This window comes from Rhinoraja longicauda, chromosome 11 (genome assembly GCF_053455715.1).
Source record: "Rhinoraja longicauda isolate Sanriku21f chromosome 11, sRhiLon1.1, whole genome shotgun sequence".
NCBI lineage: Eukaryota > Metazoa > Chordata > Chondrichthyes > Rajiformes > Arhynchobatidae > Rhinoraja > Rhinoraja longicauda.
The window spans coordinates 51,056,510-51,080,629 of record NC_135963.1 but is presented as its reverse complement, the minus strand read 5'-3'; the positions used below and the strand labels follow the sequence as shown (position 1 = coordinate 51,080,629).

Genomic DNA, 24,120 nt, shown 5'->3' with positions numbered 1-24,120 from the left:
ACAGCTATCTCTCTTGCAACTGCATTTGTGGCTTGCGAGTATCACATGCAGCCAGAATAACATTGCCTGCTCGCTGCACGGCAAGATGGAGCTCACACAGCACAGCAGAGCACAACCCAGCACAAGACAACATCATGCAGGACAGCAGAGCACACCACAGTACAGTGCAGCAGAGGACAAGACAATAGAGCAGAGTACAAGACATCACAGTACAGTAGAGCAGAGCACAAGACAACACCGTGCAGTACAGCAGAGCACAAGGCAACACAGTGCAGCAGAGGACAAGACAACACAATGCAATACAGCAGAGCAAGAGGCAACAGAGTGCAGCAGAGGACAAGACAATAGAGCAGTACAGTAGAGTAGAGCACAAGACAACACAATACAATACAGCAGAGCACAAGGCAACACAGTGCAGCAGAGGACAAAACAATAGCGCAGTACAGTAGAGTAGAGAACAAGACAACACAGTACAGTAGAGCATAAGATAACACTGCAGAGCACAAGACAACACAGTACAGTGCAATACAGCAGAGCACCCCACAGTACAGTGCAAGACAACACAGTGCAGTACAGTATAGCAGGCCACAACAGTGCAGTACAGCAGACCACAACACAGTGCAATGCAGTGCAGTACAGCACAACAGAGCACAACAGTGTAGTACAGTACAGTACAGCACAGCAGAGCACAACAGAGTACAGCACAGCAGAGCAGAGCACAACACAGTACAGTACAGCACAGCACAGCAGAGTACAGTACACTACACTACACTACACCACAGTAGAGCGCCTGCGCTGCGCCGCGCCGCGCCGCGCTGGGCCGGGCCGGCGTCGCTTGGTTAGTGGCGGCTCTGCCGGGCGGAGGGGGGCGGAAGTTGCAGCGAGCCCGGGGTGGGTGCAGTTGCTGAGCGGCTGTGGGCAGCATGTTGCCCCTTTCCGTTAAAGACGACGAGTACAAGCCGCCGCGGCTTAACCTGCTGCGCAAGGTGTCAGGATGGTTCAGGTAGGCAGGCGCTGGCAGGGGCAGGGGGAGGGGGAGGGCGAGGGCGCGGCTGCACTGAGTGAGCCGGAGAGCGGGGTCGCGGCGGGGCCCAGGGCCCAGTGAGTGGCCGGGCCGGGCCGGGCCGGGCCGGGGCTCAGTGACCGGGCCCAGGGCCTAGTGGTTGGGCCCAGTGGCCGGACTGGGATCCAATGAGTGGCCGAGTCAAGGGCCCAGTGGCCGGGCTGGGGCCCAGGGCCTAGTGGTTGGGCTCAGACAGTGGCCGGGCTGGGGGCCAGTGAGTGGCCGGGTCAAGGGCCCAGTGGTTGGGCTCAGTGGCCGGGCCCAGGGCTCAGTGGCCGGGCTGGGGGGCGCACAGAGAGTGGGTGTAAGGGCAAGGCCCGGACTGTCTGCAACCCTCCCTCCCTCCCTCCCTCCCTCTAACCAACTCGCACGTCTTCCCCTTCGCAGGTCCATCCTGTCGGACTCCACGTCGCGGAACCTCTTCATGTTCCTCTTGCTCAACCTCTCCTTCGCATTCGTGGAGTTACTGTATGGGATCTGGAGCAACAGGTGAGTGAGTGGAGGGAGGGAGAGCGAGAAGGACGGCGCCCGCTGCAATGCCACGTTGCTCTTCTGAGGAGGAAGTAGGGGGAAGCGCCATGTCCATAACTCGCAGCCAAAAACTGAACCTTCACGTTGTGTTGTAGTGCAGTGAAGTTGCCCTGGACTGTGCCAGGTCTTTCTCTTTTTGCCACCTCTAACAATAAACTTGACACATGTAAGGGGTGTGGTAAAGGTCTTTGTAGGTGATACAAAGATTGGTGGTGTATGTTCATAGGAAGAAAGTTGTTGATTAGGAGAGTATTGATGAAGTGGAAGGGCATGAACTGAGATGAGGAAAAACTTTTTCAGTCAGAGTTGTGAATCTGTGGAATTCTCTGCCTCAGAAGGCAGTGGAGGCCAATTCTCTGAATACATTCAAGAGAGAGCTAGATAGAGCTCTTAAGGATAGCGGAGTCAGGGGGTATGGGGAGAAGGTAGGAACGGGGTACTGATTGAGAATGATCAGCCATGATCACATTGAATGGCGGTGCTGGCTCGAAGGGCCAAATGGCCTCCTCCTGCACCTATTGTCTATTGGCATACGAAGGAATGACCGTAAATAGTGGGATACTCAGTGAAGTGGATCACAGTTACCAACGTGTGCATGATCTATGAGCTAAAGGAAGTGTAGTAAATAGATATTAAACAGACATACTGTAGCGTTTCTTTTTTGGCGGAGGTGCAGAGGAAATGTGAGAGCTATATGAAACATTGGTGAGGCCACAAGTGGAAAGAAATGCTGAGTGACTGGTCACTCCCCCACCATCATCGACGGTCACTCAAAGTGACTATGACTGTCCCCTCCATGGAGGACGCCTGTGCGTGACTTTGTTTAACGTGGGGAGACTGGTGCACAGACAGCCACCACACGGTCCTTGACAGATCTGGGTCAGGATCCAGTGGCATGGAGTCCAAGACGACCGGGGACCCTTTTCTGCTGCAGCCTTCATCCGCCTTCCCAGCCGTTGTGACGCTCCACTAAAGTCAGCCATCATCCTCTGCCCGTTCCACCATTGAGGTCTTAGTTGGATTGCTCTTTGTCAGGGACCACCCCTTCGACCTTACCGCCATGGGTGACCCGACCAGGAGCACAGCTCCAGACGGCATCGCTCTCAGGGTCTCACGACCACACAAGCTTCTCCACCACAACAAGGTGACAATCCACAGTGGATATGACAGCATCAGAGAGGATGGTAAAGCAACGAGAAAAACATGCAGATATTGGAAAATAATAAATTATGATGCTCCCATGGATGGAGATCTTCAGTTATGAGGAAGGATTGGCTAGGCTTTGGAAGTGGAAGTATAGAAACAGAGAACACAGATGCGGCTCGAGGCCCTAAACATCACCTATCCTTGTTCTCCAGAGGTGCTGTCTGATCTGCTGAGTTGCTCCAGCATTTGGTGTCCATTCGAAGTAGATGCCAGAGAAATGTAAAGAAGATGTCGAAAATTGGGGTCTGGAAAATTTGTCAAGGAAGGACCTAACTGTGAGGTTATTAACTAAGAGCCTAAGCATTGATTTAAGGCAGAATTAGAAAGGAATTGAGGAATTTTCTTTTCACCCAGTGAGTGGTGAGATCTGGAATTCATTTCCTGATATGACGAGTAAGACAAATCCCATATCAATTTTAAATGTTATTACCTACCAGACTTTGAACCAATAGCTGGAAAATTGAATTCATGTTATTAATCATTGTTTTTCATTGGCATAGATGTGATGGACCAAATGGTCGCCTCCAATGTGCAAATTTGTAAGATGCAGATGCAAGGGACTGCAGATTTATTAGAGCCAAAGTACTGCCGTAACTCACAGGCAGCATCTCTGGACGGAACGAATAGGCAGCGTTTCAGGTCGGCATCCTTCTTTGGACATTGTTGTAGGGGAGTGAAAGCTGGAAGAGAGTTGCAGGCAGGACAAAGTCAGGCAAGTGATAGTGTGTGTAGGTAGGAACTGCGGATGCTGGTTTAAACTGAAGATTGACACGAAAAGCTGGAGTAACTCAGTGGGTCAGGTAGCATCTCTGGAGAAAAGGAATAGGTGACCTATTTTTGGTGGAACGGATGGGACTAGTTATTAAAATTGGTAAGCATCAAGCCATGAAATGTGCATCTCCTGTTCCTAACTTGAGTTATGCAGTATGGACACAGGCCATTCAGCCCAAGTCATCGATGCCAACCAAGATGCCCCATCCAAGCTTGTCCCTTTGCTTTCTCCAGGCTCACTTAACCTTTCCCAACCATGTAACTGTCCTAATGTCTTTTAAAAGTTGTTATTGTACATACCTCTGATACTTCATCTGGCCACTCACTGTGTGGAAAAGGTTGCCCCTCAGATGTTTAAATGGAGGTTTGATGTCTATGAGTAACAAAGTAATGGGTATGAAGCATTTGTTCTCCAAGCCTTTTTTACGTTGAAGTCTCTTTCTAAAAGATTGTTTTCCTTTATGGTCCAAATGATTTGTCGGTATGGTGTTATCTGGGATGACACTCATGTCAGTTTATTTGTGATCAAATTGTTTGTACATGTTCTGTGACTTCTGTTGTTCGTTTTGTCAAAGGCTTGTAGAACATTTTAATTTTGAAAGTCACTTTGTACATAATTAAGACAGCTAATATGCAGAAGCAAGGACCTACAATTGGCAAATAATATCCACTTAATCTAAGCTGTACGTCGGCCAGTACATCAATATAGTTCAAACTCTTTCATGGGATCTGTTATCTCCATGTAGGCGATGGAAAAGTGTTTGTTTTAACCCATAAATTGAATCAAACCAATGAAGTAATGCCACATCCAGTCAGGAATGGTGATGAGCAATTAAACAATGAATAGGGGGAAAAAAACATAGTGCTGGAGTAACTCAGCGGATCAGGCAGCATCTCTGCAGAACGTGGATAGGTGATATTTTGGGTCGGGTCCCTACTACAGACTTAAGGGACTGCAGATTTGCAAGGAAACACAAAGTGCTAGAGTAACTTCAGAGTCTGAAGGGTCCAGACCCCAAACACTTTGTCCTGCCTCTCCTCTCTTCCAGCTTTCTTCCCCTCCCCCCTACAATCAGTTTGAAGTAGTGTCCCTGCCCGAAACGTCATCTATCCATGTTCTTCAGACCCGCTGAGTTACTCGAGCACTTTGTGTCCTTTTGTGTAAACCAATATATGCAGTTCTTGTTTTACATTTTAACATCGCTTGCCAGAAATAGTAAGTGGTTGATTCATCATGACTCTCCCTGTATTGTGCCAATTTGCTTCAGTTTGTGTGATATCAGGAAATGACATTGGCATAAGAAAGTCTTTGAGATGAAATAACATCTTGCCTGTCGTACTAAAATCCCATGTTCCAGAACCAGCTATTCATTCATCCGATCAATATCATCCTAACAAAGTTTATTAAAAGAAATAGTCTTATCCACAAGAAGCAGGATAAATCCAAATCGGTTGATCACTGTCTAATTGGCCTGCTCTTAGGCTTTGGCAAATGGAAAGTGTTATCAATAGTGATGTCAGGTATCACTTGCCCACTTATAACCTATGCATCATTACCTAGACCCTATAAGAGCTTTGGTTCAAATGGGAACCCCTGAGCTGAATTCCAAAGATGCGGTGAAGGTGAACATCAAGACAGCATTAGACCTCCTGTGACTTCCAAGTAGCCCCAGTAAAACTGGTCAATTGGCATCAAAGCAAAAACACTCCAATGGTTGGAGTCATACAAGGAAGGATGTTATAGTTGTCGATTGTCACTTCAAAGTTTCAGGACATTGCCATGGGGATCTCCTGTCGCAGAATCTTAAGACCCACCGTCTCTAGCTACTTCGTCAATTACCAAATTTCCTTCAAAAGGGCAGAACTGAGCGCAAGACCAAGTTTAAAAAAAAAAAAGTAAGAGTAGAAGAAATTTCTAAGCACCACAGTTTAAATGATGGCCCGAAGATAGCACAAAAAAGCTGGAGTAACTCAGCGGGTCAGACAGCGTCTCTGGAGAAAAGGAATAGGTGATGTTTTGGGTCGAGACCCTTCTTCAGTCTCAATAGGTTCACTTGCTCATGAACCTTCCTCTAGTCAAAACATCTTAACACCTACCCTGTGAAACCACCTTAGATCTTGTATGTCATGAACAAGGTCATAGTGTCATACAGCACAGAAACATGCCCTTCGGCCCAGGTCATGCCCATCTAAGCTACTCTCACTTGCCCGAGTGTGGCCCATATCTCTCTATAAACATTTCCTATCCATGTACCTACCCAGATATCTTTTAAATGTTGTTATTGTACACATCTCAACTACTTCCTCAGGCACAGTGTGCGGGAGTAACTTAGCGGGTCAGGTAGCATCTTTGTAAGCATGGATAGATGACATTTTGGGTCAGGGTGCTTCTTCAGCCTCACTGCAGTAGAGGGGGAAGAAAGGAGTTGGGGTGGGACAACGTCTGGCAAGTGATAGGTGAATACATGTGTGGGAGATTTTTACTTGCAGATGGGAGGACAAAGGACCGAGATGAAAACAAGAAAAAAGGCTATAAGATAGGAGGAACAGGAGTAAATTGTGAAGCCGGAACACAGATCAAAGTTTAGGCTCCTCTTATCTTACAGCCTTTTATCATAATTTCATCTGCCAATAAACCTCACCTCTGCCAATAAATCCACTTATCACTTGCCAGGCCTTGCCCCAGCCCATTTCTTTCTCGGTTTTCTCCCATCCCCTTACTGCAAATAGTCTGAAATAGGATCCCACTAATGTGTGGGACCTTATCAAAGGCTTTCTGGAAGTCCAGGTACACTACATCCACTGGCTCTCCCTTGTTCATTTTACTTGTTACATCCTCAAAAAAATCCAGAAGATTTGTCAAGCATGATTTCCCCATCGTAAATCCATGCTGACTCGGACCGATCCTGTTACTGCTATCCAAATGCGCCGCTGTTACATCTTTGATAATTGACTCCAGCATCTTCCCCACCACAGATGTCTGGCTAACTGGTCTATAATTCCCTGGTTCTCCCTCCTTTCTTGAAAAGTGGGATAACATTAGCTACCCTCCGATCCACAGGAACTGATCCTGAATCTATAGAACCGTGGAAAATGATCACCAAGGCGTCCACAATTTCTAGAGCCATCTCCTTGAGTACCCTGGGATGCAGACCATCAGGTACTAGGAATTTATCAGTCTTCAGTCCCATCAGTCTACCCAACACCATTTCCTTACTAATGTGAATTTCTTTCTGTTCCTCTGTCACCCCGGGTCCTCTGCCCACTAATACATCAATACATCTGGGAGATTGTTTGTGTCTTCCTTAGTGAAGACAGATCCAAAGTACCTGTTCAACACGTCTGCCATTTCCTTGTTCCCCATAATAAATTCACCTGTTTCTGTCTTCAAAGGACCCACATTTGTCTTAATATTTTTTTTCCTCTTCACATACCTAAAGAAGCTTTTACTATCCTCCTTTATATTCTTGGCTAGCTTACCTTCGAATTTCATCTTTTCTCCCCGTATTGCCTTTTTAGTTACCTTCTGTTGATCTTTAAAAGTTGCCCAATCCTCTGGCTTCCCCGCTCATCTTTGCTATGCTGCTGTAAGAATCCATCTCGGTGGCATTCCACAAACTCCTTTTCTTGGGGTCCAGAATGTGTCCCTCCATCACTTTTTCATGGGCAATTAGTGATGAGCAGTAAATGCATGTGTTTGCACTGATGCCCAGTTCATGTAAAGTGAAAAACAAATAGTTAGAGGTCCATTGAAAGTTTCATGAAATCAGTTTTGATAAACATACTTTGTGAAAATTGGAAATATGCAATTATCTGGTGCCCTTTCTGACCTACAAGTACTTTATAAGTATTTTACAACCAATAAAATACTTCTGCAGTGGAATTATTGTTGTAATGTTAAATTGTTGGAGGCAATTTGCATTCATCACGGGATCCCAAGAAATATGGCGACTGTGCATTTGTGGTTTGTGCAAAATAATTTCACTGTGCTGTGTATGTGTGACAATAAAGGACCTTTGAACAATTGAACCATGGAACAGTTGAGACATTAATCCGGTTATTGGTTGAAGAAAAATGTAAGAGGGCACCTGTGGTGAATGTCATTGTTCTTTCAAATACTGTAATGCCTTTAGCTATTTACATAGCTGGGAGTGATTATGGTGCTTGTTTAATATTTGAGTATGACATGCTTGTTCAGTTTTGTACTGTTGAGTTTAAGCCTACACTCCTCTGAGCTGAAAGTGTGAGTAACAGAAGAAATGATACCTGATATTAATTAAGATCGTTCTTCTTTACAAAGAAAGATTTTTCATGGTCTTTGAACATCCTAAAATACCTGGTATTAAAGAATGAAATGCCTTTGAACTGTAGTCACGGTTGCAAATACAGGTGCTCCTCGACTTACATTGGAGTTACGTTCCGATAAACCCATCGTAAATCGAAAATATCGTAAGTCGAAAATGCATTTAATACACCTGATCGCGTGGCTGACTGGAAGCTGCGGTTGGCTGCCATTTAGTTGTGTTGAGAGATACAGTGCAGAAACAGGCCCTACGGCCCACCGGGTCTCACCGACCAGTGATCCCCGCACATCAACACTATCCTATACCCACTAGGGACAATTTACACATACACCAAGCCAATTAACCTACATACCTGTATATGGGAGGAAACCGAAGATCTCGGAGTGAAAACCCACGCAGGTCACGGGGAGAACGTACAAACTCCGTACAGACAGCACCCATAGTCGGGATCGAACCCGGGTCTCCGGCCCTGTGTTCGCTGCAAGGTCGTAAAGTCAAAATATCGTAAGCCGAAGCATCGTACGTCGAGGAGCATCTGTATGGGAAATTTAAGATAAGGATGTGTTAAATTACAAATGGGTTACTGATGGAGATGGCAATGGGAATTAATTAATCCTTTTGACAAATATTTAATATTTAATGCAGGCAGAGAGGATTGTCCCTAATCCCAGGTCCATTTACAGAAGAAATCTGTTTTCCAAACTTTGCTAATTTGCTGAGAGAAATAGCATTTTATTGAATCTGCATTGTACCCTTATTAAACTGCAATAGACATCTCGTATGGAAAGGATGTATGCCCGATCTTGCAGCCTACCTCATTGCAGCATTCACAATAGACAATAGGTGCAGGAGTAGGCCATTCGGCCCTTCAAGCCAGTACCACCATTCAATGTGATCATGGCTGATCATTCTCAATCAGTACCCCGTTCCTGCCTTCTCCCCATACCCCCTGACTCCGCTATCCTTAAGAGCTCTATCTAGCTCTCTCTTGGATGCATTTAGAGATCTTGTATGTTTCGATAAGATCCCCTCTCATCCATCTAAATTCCAGTGTATACAAGCCTAGTCGCTCCAGTCTTTCAACATATGACAGTCCCGCCATTCCGGGAATTAACCTAGTAAACCTAGGTTAGTTACTAGGTTCACACTTCTTTATCTGCACTTCTCTGTATCTGTAACAATATATTTTGCACATTGTTATTTTCCTTTTTGTAAACATAACATTTAGTGCACAAAGACTGGTTCTTATACTACTTGTTGCTCCACTGCGATTTATCCTCAAGGTATGTCCACTTTGAAGAAGTTCTCCTCCTCTCTTCGACGAGAGTTTAGCAACATGCTCTCTCACTGCTCCCCCTCTGTGATTTCTCCTGCCCTCCTACTCTACGACCACATCTTGACCGTTCAGTCTGAAGAAGGTCTTGACCCGAAACGTCACCTATTCCTTCTCTCCCGAGATGCTGCCTGACCTGCTGAGTTACTCCAGCATTTTGTGAATAAAAACCTTCGATTTGTACCAACATCTGCAGTTATCTTCTTATACATTTAGTGCAAGATAAGGTCTGATTAAAGATAGTTCAAAGATCTCAAATGAGGTAGTTGGAAGGTCAGGATTGCTCTCTAGCTGGTGAGAGGACAGTTCAGCTGCTTGATAACAGCTGGGAAGAAACTGTTCCTGAATCTGGAGGTATGGGTTTTCAAACTTCTATATCTCTTGCCTGAAAGGAGAGGGGAGAAGTGGGGTAAGACTGGCCCTTGATTACGCTGGTGGCCTTGTCGAGGCAGCGTGGAGTCAGTGAGGGAAGGTTGGTTTGCATGCTGGTCTGGACTGCGTCCACAACTCTTTACAATTTTATGCAGTCTTGGATGGAGCTGCCCTCAAACCATGCTGTGATGCATCTCCATAAAATGGTTTCTACGCACATCTGCAGAAGTTGATGAGGGTTGTTGGGGACATGTTGAACCTCCTAAGCCTTCTAAGGAAGTAGAGACTTTAGTGTGCTTTTGTGGCCATTGCTTCGATGTGGCTGGTCCGGAACAAATTGCTGGTAATATATATTTCTAAGAACTTTAGGCTTTCAACCATCTCTAATTTCATGCTCTCAATGTACAGACGGTGTGTGTACAATGAACAGCTTCTCTTCCTGAAGTAAATTACAATCTCCTTAGTCTTGCTGACATTCAGGGGAAGGTTGTTGTCTTGGCACCAGGTTACATGGTTCTCAATCTCCTTCCTGCATCTCGTCCTTATTTGATATCCAGATAACTGTGGAGGTGTCGCCTGCAAATTTGTAAATTGAATTGGATTGGTATTTGGATGCACAGTCGTGAGTGTATAAGGAGTATAGAAAGGGTCTGAGAACGCATCCTTGTGGGGCACCAGTGTTGAGGATTATTGTAGAGGATGATTTCTCACCGATCTTTACTGATTGTGGTCTATTGGTTGGGAAGTCAAGGAACCACTTGCAGAGGGGAGTGCGGACTCCAAGTTCCCCGAGTTTGGAGATGAGCTCGAATGGCATAATGGTATAGAAAGCAGAGCTGTAGTCTATGAATAAGAGTCTGACATAGATGTCCTTCTTCAGGTGTTCCAGGGATGAGTGCAGGGTCAGGGAGATGGCAGCCAGTTATAGTATTCAGGGCTTGCCACAGTCTGCGGGTGTCCGAATGATTATATTGGGACTCAAGTTTGTCCCGGTATTAAGTATAGTATATTTATATACTTCTATCAAGTCTCCCTTCAACCTCCAATGTTCCAGAGAAAACAATCCAAGTCTACCCAAACTCTCCCTGTTGCTGAAACCCTCTAATCCAGGCAGCATTCTGGTAAACCCCCTCTGCACCCTTTCCAAAACCCACAAAAATCCTTCCTGCTATGGGGCGATCAGAACAGCCAGCAATACTCCAAATGCCGCCAAATCAAAGCCTCATAGAGCTGCACCATGACTTCCTGACTCTTGTACTCCATGCCCTTAGCAAGAAGGCAAGCATACCATACTTCTGTCTACATGTGCTACAGGTTCACCACCCTGTCTACATGTGCAGCCACCTTCAGCATCTTATGAACTTGGATTCCACGATCCCTCTGCATATCAATGTTATTAAGAGTCTTGCTATTAACTGTATACTTCCCTTTTACATTCAACCTTCCAAAGTGCATCACCTTGCACTTGCTTGGATAAATTTCCATCTGCCATTTCTCCGCCCATTTCTGCAGCTGATCTATATCACACTGTATCTTCTGACAGCCTTCCTCACTGCAACTGTACAATTTTGGTGGTGTCAGCAAACTTACTAACCAAGGCATCTACATTTACGTCCGTCATTTATATATCACAAACAGCAGAGGTCCCAGCATAGATCACAAAAAGAACTCCACGAGTCACAGACCTCCAGCGAGAATATCTTCCTCCCACCTGAACCCTCTTTCTTTGAATAGGCCATCTCTGTACCATAAATCCCTTGCATCCTAATCTTCTGGATCAGCCTAGCATGAGCGACCTTATTAAAAGCCTTACTAAAATCCTTACTAACATCCACCGCCCTACCTTCTTCAATTTTCTTCATAATTTTCTCAAAATCCTCAGTCAAGTTAGTAAGACGCCACCTGCCATATATGAAGCCACACCTGCTATCCCCAATTAGCCCATTCTTCTCCAAGTGGGAGGAAATCAGCTCAGATGCTCTAGTCCTGGCAACATCCTCATAAATCTTCTCTGCACCCATTTCAGCTTGACAACATCTTTCCCATAACATGGTGCCCAGAACTGAACATAATACTCCAAATGTGGCCTTCTCCATCTAAATGCAAATATATCCTATCCCTCAGAATATTCTAGTAACTTTCTAACTACAGATGTTAAGCTCACTAGCCTATAATTCCCAGCCTTTTCCCTGCAGCCCTTCTTGAATACAGGCACAGCATTTGCCATCTTCCAGTTTCCGGCATCTCTCCTGTATTTTTAATGACGGCCTGTAAATTTCAACCAAGACTTCCATAATTTCCTCTCTAGTTTCCCACACTGTCCTCAGATATATCTGATTAGGCCCGGAAGTTTTGTCTACCTTCATGCGCGATAGTACCTTCAGCACCTCTTCAACCGTAATACTGACTGCTCTCAAGACACTTCCATTGACTGCCCCAAGTTCCCCTGTCCTGCTGTCTTTCTCCTCAGTAAAAACAGGAGAAAAAAAGAGGAGAAAGAACTTTGCCCTTCTCCTGTGGCTCCACACAGAGTTAGCCACTTTGATCCTTGAGGGGTCCGACGCTCGAGCTGCCCTTTTTCCCTTTATGTATTTATAAAATCTCTTGGAACTGTCCTTAATGCTATCTGCCAGAGCTATCTCCTGGCCCCTCTTTGCCCTTCTGATTTCCTTTTTTAGCTTGCTCCTTAGTTTTAAACACCTCCAGGGGTACACTTGATCCCAGCTGCCTGTACCTATCCCATGCGTCCTTCGTATTCTTGAACAATGCCTCAATTGCGATGGTCATCCATGCTTCCTTGCGTTTACCTGTCTTGCCCTTCACTCTAACAGGGACGTGCATGTCCTGAGTACTTGTCAGCACACTTTTAAAAACGTCCCACTTTCCTGATGTTCTTTTCCCCTCAAACAACCTGCTCCAGTCAACTTGAACGAGTCCTTCAAAGTTGACCTTACCCCAATTTAGCATTTTAATTCATGGGTCCAAAGAGACTTGAGCGTACAGTTTGTTCTTGCCTTTTGACAGAATATTTTCCTGCACTTGGCATATTCTTTTTAAATGTTTCTCATTGTTCTATATTGATGTTTGCCAGCATTGTTACCCACTTTATTTTCCCTAGTTATATTCTAATCCCATCAAAATCAAAATTTTTTTTCCAGATATGATTTTCCACATGTGGCTCATGTATACTTCTGTCATCTTAAAACATAACCATTGTTTTTTAGATCTTTCCATATTTCTACTTGGTGAATGTGGTTTATTCCCCACAAATAGATCCAAAAACAAATCCTCTTGCATGTTCTAAAGCAATTAAACAAATAGGTTGGAAGAGTCCTATGTCCATATTGAACAATCATAATGTTAATAATAATATTTTCCCTCATCCCCATGCTATCTACTTAATTTTGGGTCTCAGAAATCTTCCATCATTAATATTGTTTTTAAACTTCCCTCCCCCTATGCATCTGCATATTTCTTCCTCATCTCTCCCACTAAGCAGTGTGTGGTCTACACCTATTGGCATGATTGATCCTTTATCTTTTTATCTCCACATAGATTCTATTTTGATCTTTCTTTCATCAGCATTGCTTTTTTTTTTTAAACTCCTGCCATTATTTTATCAGTGCTGCTACTCTATCTCCCCCTTTTTTTCTCTATCCTTTCTAAATGTTGTGCCATATAACATTCAGTTCCCAGTTCTGATTTTTTAGTAACCATATCTCACTAATTTCTAGGACCTGTGGTGCCTCCACATGCATGGTTGCCTCTAGAACCTATTTCTCCTGGGGGGGGGGGGGGGGGGGGAACTGAGGTGGGGAGCTGAATATTCAGGGGTATACGACCTATCGAAAAGACAAACAGGTGGGCAGAAGGGGTGGGGTCGCTCTGTTGGTAAGGAATGATATTCAGTCCCTTGCAAGGGATGACATAGAATCAGGGGGATGTAGAATCAGTATGGATAGACCTGAGGAATTGTAAGGGTAAAAAGACCCTAATGGGAGTTATTTACAGGCCCCCAAACAGTAGCCTGGACATAGGGTGCAAGTTGAACCAAGAGTTAAAATTGGCATGTCGCAAATGTAATGCTACGGTGGTTATGGGAGATTTCAACATGCAGGTAGACTGGGAAAATCAGGTTGGTACTGGACCCCAGTCGACCCTAGACGACAGAAGCAGGTGAATTTATTATGGGGAACAAGGAAATGGCAGACGAGTTGTACCGGTACTTTGGATCTTTCTTCACTAAGGAGGATACAAACAATCTCCCAGATGTTCTATTGGCCAGAGATCCTAGGGTGACGGAGGAACTGAAGAAAATTCACATTAGGCAGGAAATGGTGTTGGGTAGACTGATGGGACTGAAGGCTGATAAATCCCCAGGGCCTGATGGTCTGCATCCCAGGGTACTTAAGGAGGTGGCTCCAGAAATCGTGTACGCATTGGTGATCATTTTCCAATGTTCTATAGATTCAGGATCAGTTCCTGTGGATTGGAGGATAGCAAATGTTATCCCACTTTTTAAGAAAGGAGGGAGGGAGAAAACAGGAAATTATAGACCAGTTAGCCTGACATCGGTGGTGGGGAAGATGCTGGAGTCAATTATAAAAGACGAAATTGCGGAGCATTTGGGTAGTAGTAACAGGATCGTTCCGAGTCTGCATGGATTTACAAAGGGGAAATCATGCTTGACTAATATTCTGGAATTTTTTGAGGATGTAACTAGGAAAATGAACAGGGGATGTAGTGTACCTTGACTTTCAGAAAGCCTTTAACAAGGTCCCACATAGGAGATTAGTGGGCAAAATTAGAGCACATGGTATTGGGGGTAGAGTACTGACATGGATAGAAAATTGGTTGGCAGACAGAAAGCAAAGAGGGGGGATAAATGGCTCCCTTTCAGAATGGCAGGCAGTGACCAGTGGGGTACCGCAAGGCTCGGTGCTGGGACCGCAGCTATTTACAATATACATTAATGACTTGGATGAAGGGATTAAAAGTAACATTAGCAAATTTGCAGATGACACAAAGCTGGGTGGCAGTGTGAACGGTGAGGAAGATGCTATGAGGTTGCAGGGTGACTTGGACTGGTTGTGTGAGTGGGCGGATGCATGGCAGATGCAGTTTGATGTGGATAAATGTGAGGTTATCCACTTTGGTGGTAAGAACAGGAAGGCAGATTATTATCTGAATGGTGTCAAGTTAGGAAAAGGGGAAGTACAACAGGATCTGGGTGTCTTAGTGCATCAGTCACTGAAAGGAAGCATGCAGGTACAGCAGGCAGTGAAGAAAGCCAATGGAATGTTGGCCTTCATAACAAGGCAGTTGAGTATAGGAGCAAAGTTGTACAGGGCCCTAGTGAGACCACACCTGGAGTACTGTGTGCAGTTTTGGTCTCCAAACTTGAGGAAGGACATTCTTGCTTTTGAGGTTAGGTTCACGAGGTTAATTCCCGGAATGACGGGACTGTCGTACGTTGCAAGACTGGAGCGACTGGGCTTGTATACTCTGGAATTTAGAAGGATGAGAGGGGATCTTATTGAAACGTATAAGATTATTAAGAGATGGGACACGGTAGAGGCAGGAAACATGTTCCCGATGTTGGGAGAGTCCAGAACAAGGGGCCACAGTTTAAGAATAGAACGGAGATGAGGAAGAATGGTTTCACTCAGAGAGTTGTGAAGCTGTGGAATTCTCTGCCTCAAAAGGCAGTGGATGCCAATTCTCTGGATGCTTTCAAGAGAGAGTTAGATAGAGCTCTTAATGATAGTAGAGTCAGGGGATATGGGGGGAAGGCAGGAACGGGGTACTGATTGTGCAGGATCAGCCATGATCACGGTGAATGGCGGTGCTGGCTCGAAGGGCTGAATGGCCTACTCCTGCACCTATTGTCTATTGTCTAACACAATCAGTCAGTTTCACCATGGGTGGCTATTGAAATGGACAAGCAACCTGCTTTTATTGCTTGTGCAATGATACTCTATTAAACAATAAAATATATAAACTTCACTATTTTTTGCTTGCAATACCAAAAATAAACTTACTGCCATTGAAAATATATTTATTTTTACCCCTGCAGGGGTAAAAACTGTAATTATGATCTGAAACTCCCTAGCTTTTGCCCATTGACACAATTGACAGAAGTGGACCTGCTATAAAGTTTCTAAGCAACGCAACTATTGCATAATGAGAGAACTACTTCATCATAACCTTCTCTGACATTTTGTTCCCAAATGAATTGTGACAACTGGAGTTACATCCTCACTTTCCAGTTTTCTCTATTAGCTGTTGTGAGATATCTAATAGTGTGGCACTATGTCCATCACATCTACATACTAAAATTCTTGTTTGTTTGTATGTTTGTTCTTGAACTACAGCCGAAACGGTACACGATAGCGCGACAATTTTAGGCCCACCTTACTCACGGTCGTCCCTTTGGTGCTAATGGAAGAAGTTTAAGTGAAATCGATGTTATATTTTTTAAGTTATTCACATTTTAAAGTTTAAATCTATCTCCTAGGGAGGGAGGGGGAGGGAGGGAGCGAGGGGGGGGGAGGGAGGATAAGGGGAGGGTTTGAGGGGGATGGAGTTGGGGAAGGGGGGAGGTGGAGGGGAGGAGTGGGGGGGAGGAGAGGGGAGGGGAGGAGGGGGAGGAGAGGGTGCTGATCAATGCAGGAAAGGTTTGGGTCCAACGAGTCCACTTGGTATAGTATACTTCAAATTGTCGAGTTGAGTTTATTATCATGTACATAGATATGGTGAGGTACCGGTGCAGCAAAAATCTTGCTTGCAGCATCACAGGCACATAGACTTAGGCAAACAATTAAAAACATAAATTCTACATACAATTTCTATTGACCAGAACCAGTTTTGTGGGACATTTCTCTTGACCTCATAAATCACTGGCATCTTGCTCTCTAAGAATCAACCCTTCCCAAATCTGCTTTCCACTGGAGTGAGACACTGTTCTGAACATCTGTCTAGGAATTCTTCCAGATTCTCTCTCTGTCCAGGGAGATCTGAGATGTAAATTTAATATGGTGCAGTATAGTTTTCTGGACCTTTAAGCCATTGTTCTATTTAACCAAAATATAAAAACTGTACCGCTGCGCCACCATTCGGGCGGCCATGGTGGTGCAGCGGTAGAGTTGCTGCCTTACAGCGATTGCAGCGCTGGAGACCCGGGTTCGATTCCGACTACTGGTGCTGTCTGTATGGATTTTTTACGTTCTCCCCATGACCTGCATGGGTTTTCTCCGAGATCTTCAGTTTCCTCCCACACTCCAAATACGTACAGGTTTGCAGGTTAATTGGCTTGGTGTAAATGTAAATTGTCCCTAGTATGTGTAGGATAGTGTCAATGTGCGGGGATCGCTGGTCGGTGCGGACTCGGTGGGCCTGTTTCCACACTGCATCTCTAAACTAAACTAAACTAAACTTTATTCACCAACCAGTCTTTTCTTTTTAGATTTAGAGATACAGCGCGGAAACAGGCCCTTCGGCCCACCGGTTCCGCGCCGCCCAGCGATTCCCGCACATTAACACTACACACTAGGGACAATTTTTTACATTTGCCCAGTCAATTAACCTACATACCTGTACGTCTTTGGAGTGTGGGAGGAAACTGAAGATCTCGGAGAAAACCCACGCAGGTCACGGGGAGAACGTACAAACTCCGTACAGATGGCGCCCGTAGTCAGGATCGAACCTGAATCTCCGGCGCTGCATTCGCTGTAAGGCAGCAACTCTACTGCTGCGCCACCGTGCCGCTTTGCAATAGCATCGTGTTTTCAGCCTAGGTTTCTGCATTATCTGTAAACTCAGTTGAAACTCTTTGCTGTATTTCAAAGTTGCTTGTTGCGTGATGGTTGGTGCTGCTGCCTCACAACTCCAGGGTCTTGGATTCATTCCTGACTTTGGTGGCATTTGCAGAGTAGTTTGACAGCTCTCTTTATGACAGGAGGTTTCTGCTGTGTGCTCCAATTTTCCACAGCTGATAAATTTAATTGGCTGCTGAAAATGATCCCTAAGTAAATGGCAAATTAATTATAGGATGTTGATCAGTGTGTGAGAAAGAATAAATTGCAGTATTACAGGGAAACCAAGAGAGGTGGTATGGAAGTGATGGGATTTTCTCTTGGGAGTCAGCATGGACCCAAAGGGTCTAATTCTGTCTCCAGTGCTGTATGTGTTAGTAACCTACCAGTAACGATATTGCTTTGGAAAAGCGATAAGTCAGCACCTTCACTCCTGCCATTCGGACTCCAGATAGACACAAAAAGCTGGAGGAACTCGAGAGAGAAAATCTCTGGAGAAAAGGAAGAGGTGACGTTTCGGGTCAAGACCCTCCTTCAGACCCGAAACATCACCTATTCCCTTTTCTCCAGAGATGCTGTCTGACCCACTGAGTTACTAAGTGTTTTGTGTCTATCTTCCGTTTCAACCAGCATCTGCAGTTCCTTCCTACACGTTCGGACTCCAGACTTGGCTATGAAGAGAGAGGCTATAACTGTGTGAAAATTATACTTGCACAAAATAGAAAATATTTAATTTTATGTTTCAATTTCGGCAGCTCTGTTGCAAATGTAACTTGTGTGTTGTGCTTTAGTTTAGGTCTCATTTCTGACTCATTTCATATGTTCTTTGACTGCACTGCTCTCCTGGCTGGACTGGCGGCATCCGTGATTTCCAGATGGAGACCAAATGACAAGTTTTCCTACGGGTAAGAAATTGAGTTCTTCGTGACGTTTGATTACATAGAAGTATATAACTATTATTCAGCAGTATATCCTTTTTTTATATCCATTTGAGATGGCTAGATCGTTGGATGTTTTTTGCATTAGCAGCATAACCAGTCTAGACAAGAGTTTGAGTTGATTCTCTCAAACCGGAAACCCTATGGATATACTTGGTGTTTATTTCTGACCAGTATCACTAGGCTGAATTGATATCATATTGCTCTATTCACAAAATGTTGGAGTAACTCAGCAGGTCAGGCAGCATCTCGGGAGAGAAGGAATGAGTAACGTTTCGGGTCGAGACCCTTCTTCAGAAACGTTACCCATTCCTTCTCTCCCGAGATGCTGCCTGACCTGCTGAGTTACTCCAGCATTTTGTGAATAAATCGATTTGTACCAGCATCTGCAGTTATTTTCTTATATCATATTGCTCTACATATATCCCAACTTCCCCACCCTCTATTTCATATTTCCCACCCTCTATTTCATATTAAACTGATGGAGCTCTTTTGTCGCTCAATGTCATTAAGCCAACAGTGGTCTGACATATTTAATCTTGAACGTTTTCTCCACTCCAAAGCGTCTAAATGATGTATGTAACTCTGATCTTAATTTTCAAAAGGACTTAAAGTAGGACTCTATTGTTATTGTGCTCATGAGATGGGGAACTGGTTTAGACATTAGAGAGATAGCACAGAAACAAGCCCTTTGACACACTGAGTCTGCGCCGATCAGCGATCACCCTGTACATTAGCACTGTCTTACACACTACCGTCAATTTACAATTTTTTTACCAAAGTCAATTAACCTACAATCATCTACATCTTTGGAGTGGGAGGAAACTGGAGAAAACACACATGTGGTCACAGGAGAGAACGTACAAATTCCATACAGACGGCACCTGTAGTCAGGGTCGAACCCGGGTCTCTGCCGCTGTAAGGCAGCAACTCTGCCACTGTGCTGCCCCTTGGTTAATGGACACAAAACAAAACAAACGGGTTCTTCTCAAGTTGGCCATTAGTTGGCAACACTAAAATTAGTGTTCACCTCAAATATCAACTTTTGATATGATGAGAAACAATACAGAAATCTAGAAAGGCCATGGTGGCTTTATACATGCTTACAGTCCATATTCATGAACAAGATGTAGGGATTTGCTTGAGACAGTATAAAAAGGACAGAAAGGGAGTTTGATGCATTAAGTAAGTACGCAAGTACAACACAGATGGAATATGATGTGGAAAAATGTGATGTTACCCAGATAGCAGGAGAGACAATACAGAAATCTAGAAAGGCCATGGTGGCTTTATACATGAATTTCAGAAAGTTAGTGTGTGGATATAACAAGCAATTAGGACTGCTTATCGTGATGAAAATTTGTCTTAAATATCAAGGAGCTGCCACATTCAAGTAAAATGTTATGGCTATTGTCTATTATATCTTGCCCAAGATAGTTGCACTTAAAGTGCATCATTTGTGCGCAAGACTGACATCTGGGAATAAAGAAATCATCCCGGGTAGAGAACCGAACATAGACATAAAAGCTGAAATAATTTGGTGGGTCAGACAGCATCTCTGGAGAGAAGGCATAGGGTAGAGAACCAATAGATTAAGCCTATACTCTCTTGCTTTTTGAGGGATGGTGGCTAATCTCATTCAAACACCTACAGTTTTTAACAGACCTAACAGTCACCCATTCCTTCTCTCAGAAGCATCACCCATTCCTTCTCTCCTGAGATGCTGCCTGACCTGCAGAGTTACTCCAGCATTTTGTGAAATAAATACCTTCGATTTGTACCAGCAGCTGTAGTTATTTTCTTACACTAACAGTAGATGCTTGGTGGATGTTTCTCCTGAACAAATTTTCCTTAGTTTCTCAGCAAAAGGGATAGTCATTTAAACTGAACAATGGAAACATGATTTCACTTTAAACATAGGAATTCTCTCCTTTTTAAGGCTTTGGACACTGAATTGTTGAGTCCATTCAACGCCAATGTTAATGATTTTTGTACATGAAGAAAATCTAGGGATATTGCAGGAAAATTAAGTTGGAAGTGGACTCGCCTAATCCTAACAATGTTTCAGCCAGCTCAATGGGATGAGTGATTGCTGCTGTAATGTTCTAGAGTTCTTAGATGCTTGTCCAGGATTGCAGCTGTCTTAACTATATTGACAATAGCTCCTTTTTGAGAATCCATTCAGCTGAAATCTGATAACTTGTGAGACATTAGAAAATAGGTGTAGGAGGAGGCCATTTGGCCCTTCGACCCATAGATTCTTTGCAATTTATTGCATCTTAACTTTGCTTGGGTTATATTGTGGTGCCATTATTTATATTCACTGTTATTGAGATGTATTCAGATTTAGGATATGAAATGGTTAAACTTTGAGGAAGAAATTACTGACGAAGAAATGAAAGCTCAAAGTCAACTACAAAAACACAACTACGATGAACATGACAATGAAAGTTAAATATAAACTGTATGGGGAGTTACCATGAGGAATTCCCAGGCTAGCACTAGTTTGTCTCAACTGTGCTGTTATATGGAGCAATCGTCTATACCCATTTTTGCAGGACAAAATGTGATAGTTCATGCTCCTGGTCGAGATGCAAGGAGTTATTTCTCTGTGTGTTTTGTTTCCTTTGGCAGATATGTCCGAGCAGAGGTTCTAGCTGGATTTGTGAATGGATTGTTTCTGATCTTCACAGCCTTCTTCATTTTTTCCGAAGGAATAGAGGTTGGTTCATGAAAAATGTGGTTCTATGTGAGCTGCTGTATTCTGCTCCTCGTTGATCCTTTTGGGCCTTGGATGAGATCGTTGATAGTTAAAGTTGCACTGTAATTGGAGAAAGTTTCTGAATGTCTTTTTGGTTTAAGTTGCAGACTACATTTTTTATTTGCAACTATTTTATTTGTTTTTCTGTTTTCCTAGATTCAAGAAATAAAAGTGAAATGTCAGTGTTACCACTTAAAGGCAGGGTGCATTTTTTGGGGGGGGGGGGGTGCTATAAATGTTCAGATTTGATTATATAGGGTATACCCACATTTTTGGACTTGAGGTTGATTTTCAGGTCAGTGCAGAAAACTGCAGGCTGTAGTTATTATCAACGTTTCTGTTCAAGTGACTCGCTAGATTATGTACGCTGCTGGGTATGTGCAATGGCATAAAATACTGTTAAGCATAAGAACACCGCTGGAATACTGAGGCAGGTCTTCACATGAGAGTTGAAACCAGCCTCTGCATCATTTGAAGAGCTGCACCTTATCTCCGCCACTTTGTAGAGAGTCTGAGTTATCCACCGTCCTCTAATAAGTAGATGTCTTACAATTCACCATTGTTTGTGCTTGCACCTTCCTGTCCTCTATTCCTCACCTTCTTGTCCCGGCCTTCTGTCACCAATATTTTCTGCAACTCCACCGCCTCAGCACAATGCTCTTTTCAAGACCCTCCTTTGATGGTAGGAGTTCAGAGAGAATGGGTCAATTATATTGTGTTCATTATCATATGGATTGTGCATAGTAGAATGTCAAAGGCCTTTATAACAGCATAATTCAATAGTTGCCACTGGCCAAATTGTTTTGCCTTGAGCCTTTTGCCTTTATTTCCCAAAGTGATCTCCCTTTTTTCCTTTGCTTCTTATCATATCCCACTATTTTATATTTATTACCAGTGATAATTACTGTGGATGAGCTACTTGATCAATGGAGTTGTCATAGTCAGACCCAATCATACAACCAGTATATTGACATGAATAGTAATCGAGCACAAACCTCAGCTTCATCTTCTCCTCACCCCAAAAATACTGGAGATAATTGAGGTAATTCTACTCGAACCATCTTAGTTGATTTGTAACCAGCTGAACACTCATCAATGGTTAAATTTGAGTTTTTCCATTTTTGTATGTTATCTTTTCACTGCCACAAATATACAGCAGGAACTTGTCTGAACATTTCAAAGTAAGATTTTCTTGTTAGGCAACGATGGTTGAATCAAGATGGATAGATGGAGTTAGGATGCAAAGGTATGATTAAAGAATGCTGGAACAGGCTGCTACCATGCTTACACCTGCAAACTAATTTTTAATTTGTGAGTCAGTGTTTTATTTTTAGTTTGCATCTTGTCCACATCCTTTTATTTTTTATTTTTTGTTGTCATGTTGAGGACTTCCTTCAAGTCACTTCAAAAACACCTTCAGAAGAAAACATTACTGCTTTATTTTGTTTATTATCCATTTTTAAAATTCACGATGACCAGAATTATCAACCTTTCAGGATAATTGTATCCTTGGAGTTCCAGCCTTATATTTGCAGTTTACACTTACAGTTGCTCCCCATGACCATTCATACCAGTGGTGACATGTTTTCCCTCAACGTGCTGGCAGCCAGAGATTTACTTCATTTTCTACCTATTCCCTTTTTGCTATTTCAGCATGTTGTTTTGCCATGAATGTTGGAATGTTGTTTGTTATATTTAACAATGTAGACCTTGATTATTTGTTCTCCTCCCTATTCTCCAATGCATGACGCACAGTGAGTCATTCATTAGTTTATCGTGTATTTGTACCTTTTTAGTCATATTGTAAATATCGACTTTGTTTCTAATATATATCACTTTCAAAATGGGCATGAAGGCATGTGCAATCCTAACTGAAGGAAAGAGTTGATCATCTCTTCTGTAGCTTGAGATCTTGTGTTTTTCTATGCTGGTATTCTGTTTACATTTAATCTGGGGGCTTCCATTTGTGGACTTGGCAATAACATAGTGTAAAATAAAATGATTCCAGCAGTAAGTTTCCGATCCTTATAATATAAAGAGGTGATAAGTATGGCTACGGAATTATTTTACTAAAAAATTTGGTTTATTTTTAAATTGCAAGAAATGAAAATGCTCAATAACTGCTGGAAAAGACAACTAATCCTTTGTCTGTCAAATGATTGTTCCATTTTGGGGAGAATAATGAATGAATGAATAAAAACTCTATACATTTGGCTACTGTTTAATGATACAGAGTTAAGTCCCATGTAGCAGTGTGTTGGAGATCAGGAGCTCCTAGGAACTTTAGGATGTGACATTTCCCATTTATCATTCGTCTACCTGTAAGGTGCTTCAAGCTTTAGTTCTTTTTAATTTCCAATTATTTTTCAGAGAGCTTTGGAACCCCCTGAAGTGCATCATGAACGGTTGCTGTCTGTATCTGTGCTTGGCTTTCTGGTGAATTTGGTTGGCATTTTTGTATTTAAACATGGTGGCCATGGACACTCACATGATGGTGGTAAGGGAACAACTCTATAAATCTGCAACTATGCAAGTTGTTAGGGGAAATAAGACTAATATCATTGGAAGTCTTTATAAAGTGAAACTACTTTCCACCCTAAACTGCTTTTATTGTTATTGTGGTATTACTGTGTTGTCATGGCTACTAAGGTGCAGTAAATTGCTTTGTGTGCTATCCAGGTCAAATCATACTATACAATGTATTACAACAGGTAATACAAAGAAAAAAATATTTGGTGCATGTAACCATTATGTATGACCTCATTGACATTAGTATTTGATTATATATATAAAATTCTTGCCCTTCACAAAATGAACAGAATTAGCAAATTACTGGTAATGCCTGCATGGTCACTGCCATTCTTTGCTTGATTTCTTTGCAAATGAACTGGGACCACTAATGTTAACATCACCTCTAATTTCAGTTCCTATATAACATTTAACACATGGCTCGTATGGGGAATGAGCTGCACGGGAAAATGGTGAGGGAGGCATTTAGACAGGTACATGGGAAGGAAAGGTTTAGAG

The 24,120-nt window shown here is 43.3% G+C and overlaps 1 protein-coding gene across 1 annotated transcript in view; it reads left to right on the top strand.

The window, feature by feature from the left end:
* Positions 1–704: 704 nt before the first annotated feature.
* slc30a7 (solute carrier family 30 member 7) overlaps positions 705–24,120 on the top strand; it is a 46,649-nt gene continuing 23,233 nt past the window's right edge. The window contains exons 1-5 of the mRNA XM_078407698.1: positions 705–1,003; positions 1,451–1,552; positions 18,186–18,299; positions 20,967–21,054; positions 23,464–23,590. Of these exons, the coding sequence (XP_078263824.1) occupies positions 924–1,003; positions 1,451–1,552; positions 18,186–18,299; positions 20,967–21,054; positions 23,464–23,590 (511 nt within the window). The 5' untranslated portion in view covers positions 705–923. The remainder of the gene's footprint in view (positions 1,004–1,450; positions 1,553–18,185; positions 18,300–20,966; positions 21,055–23,463; positions 23,591–24,120) is intronic.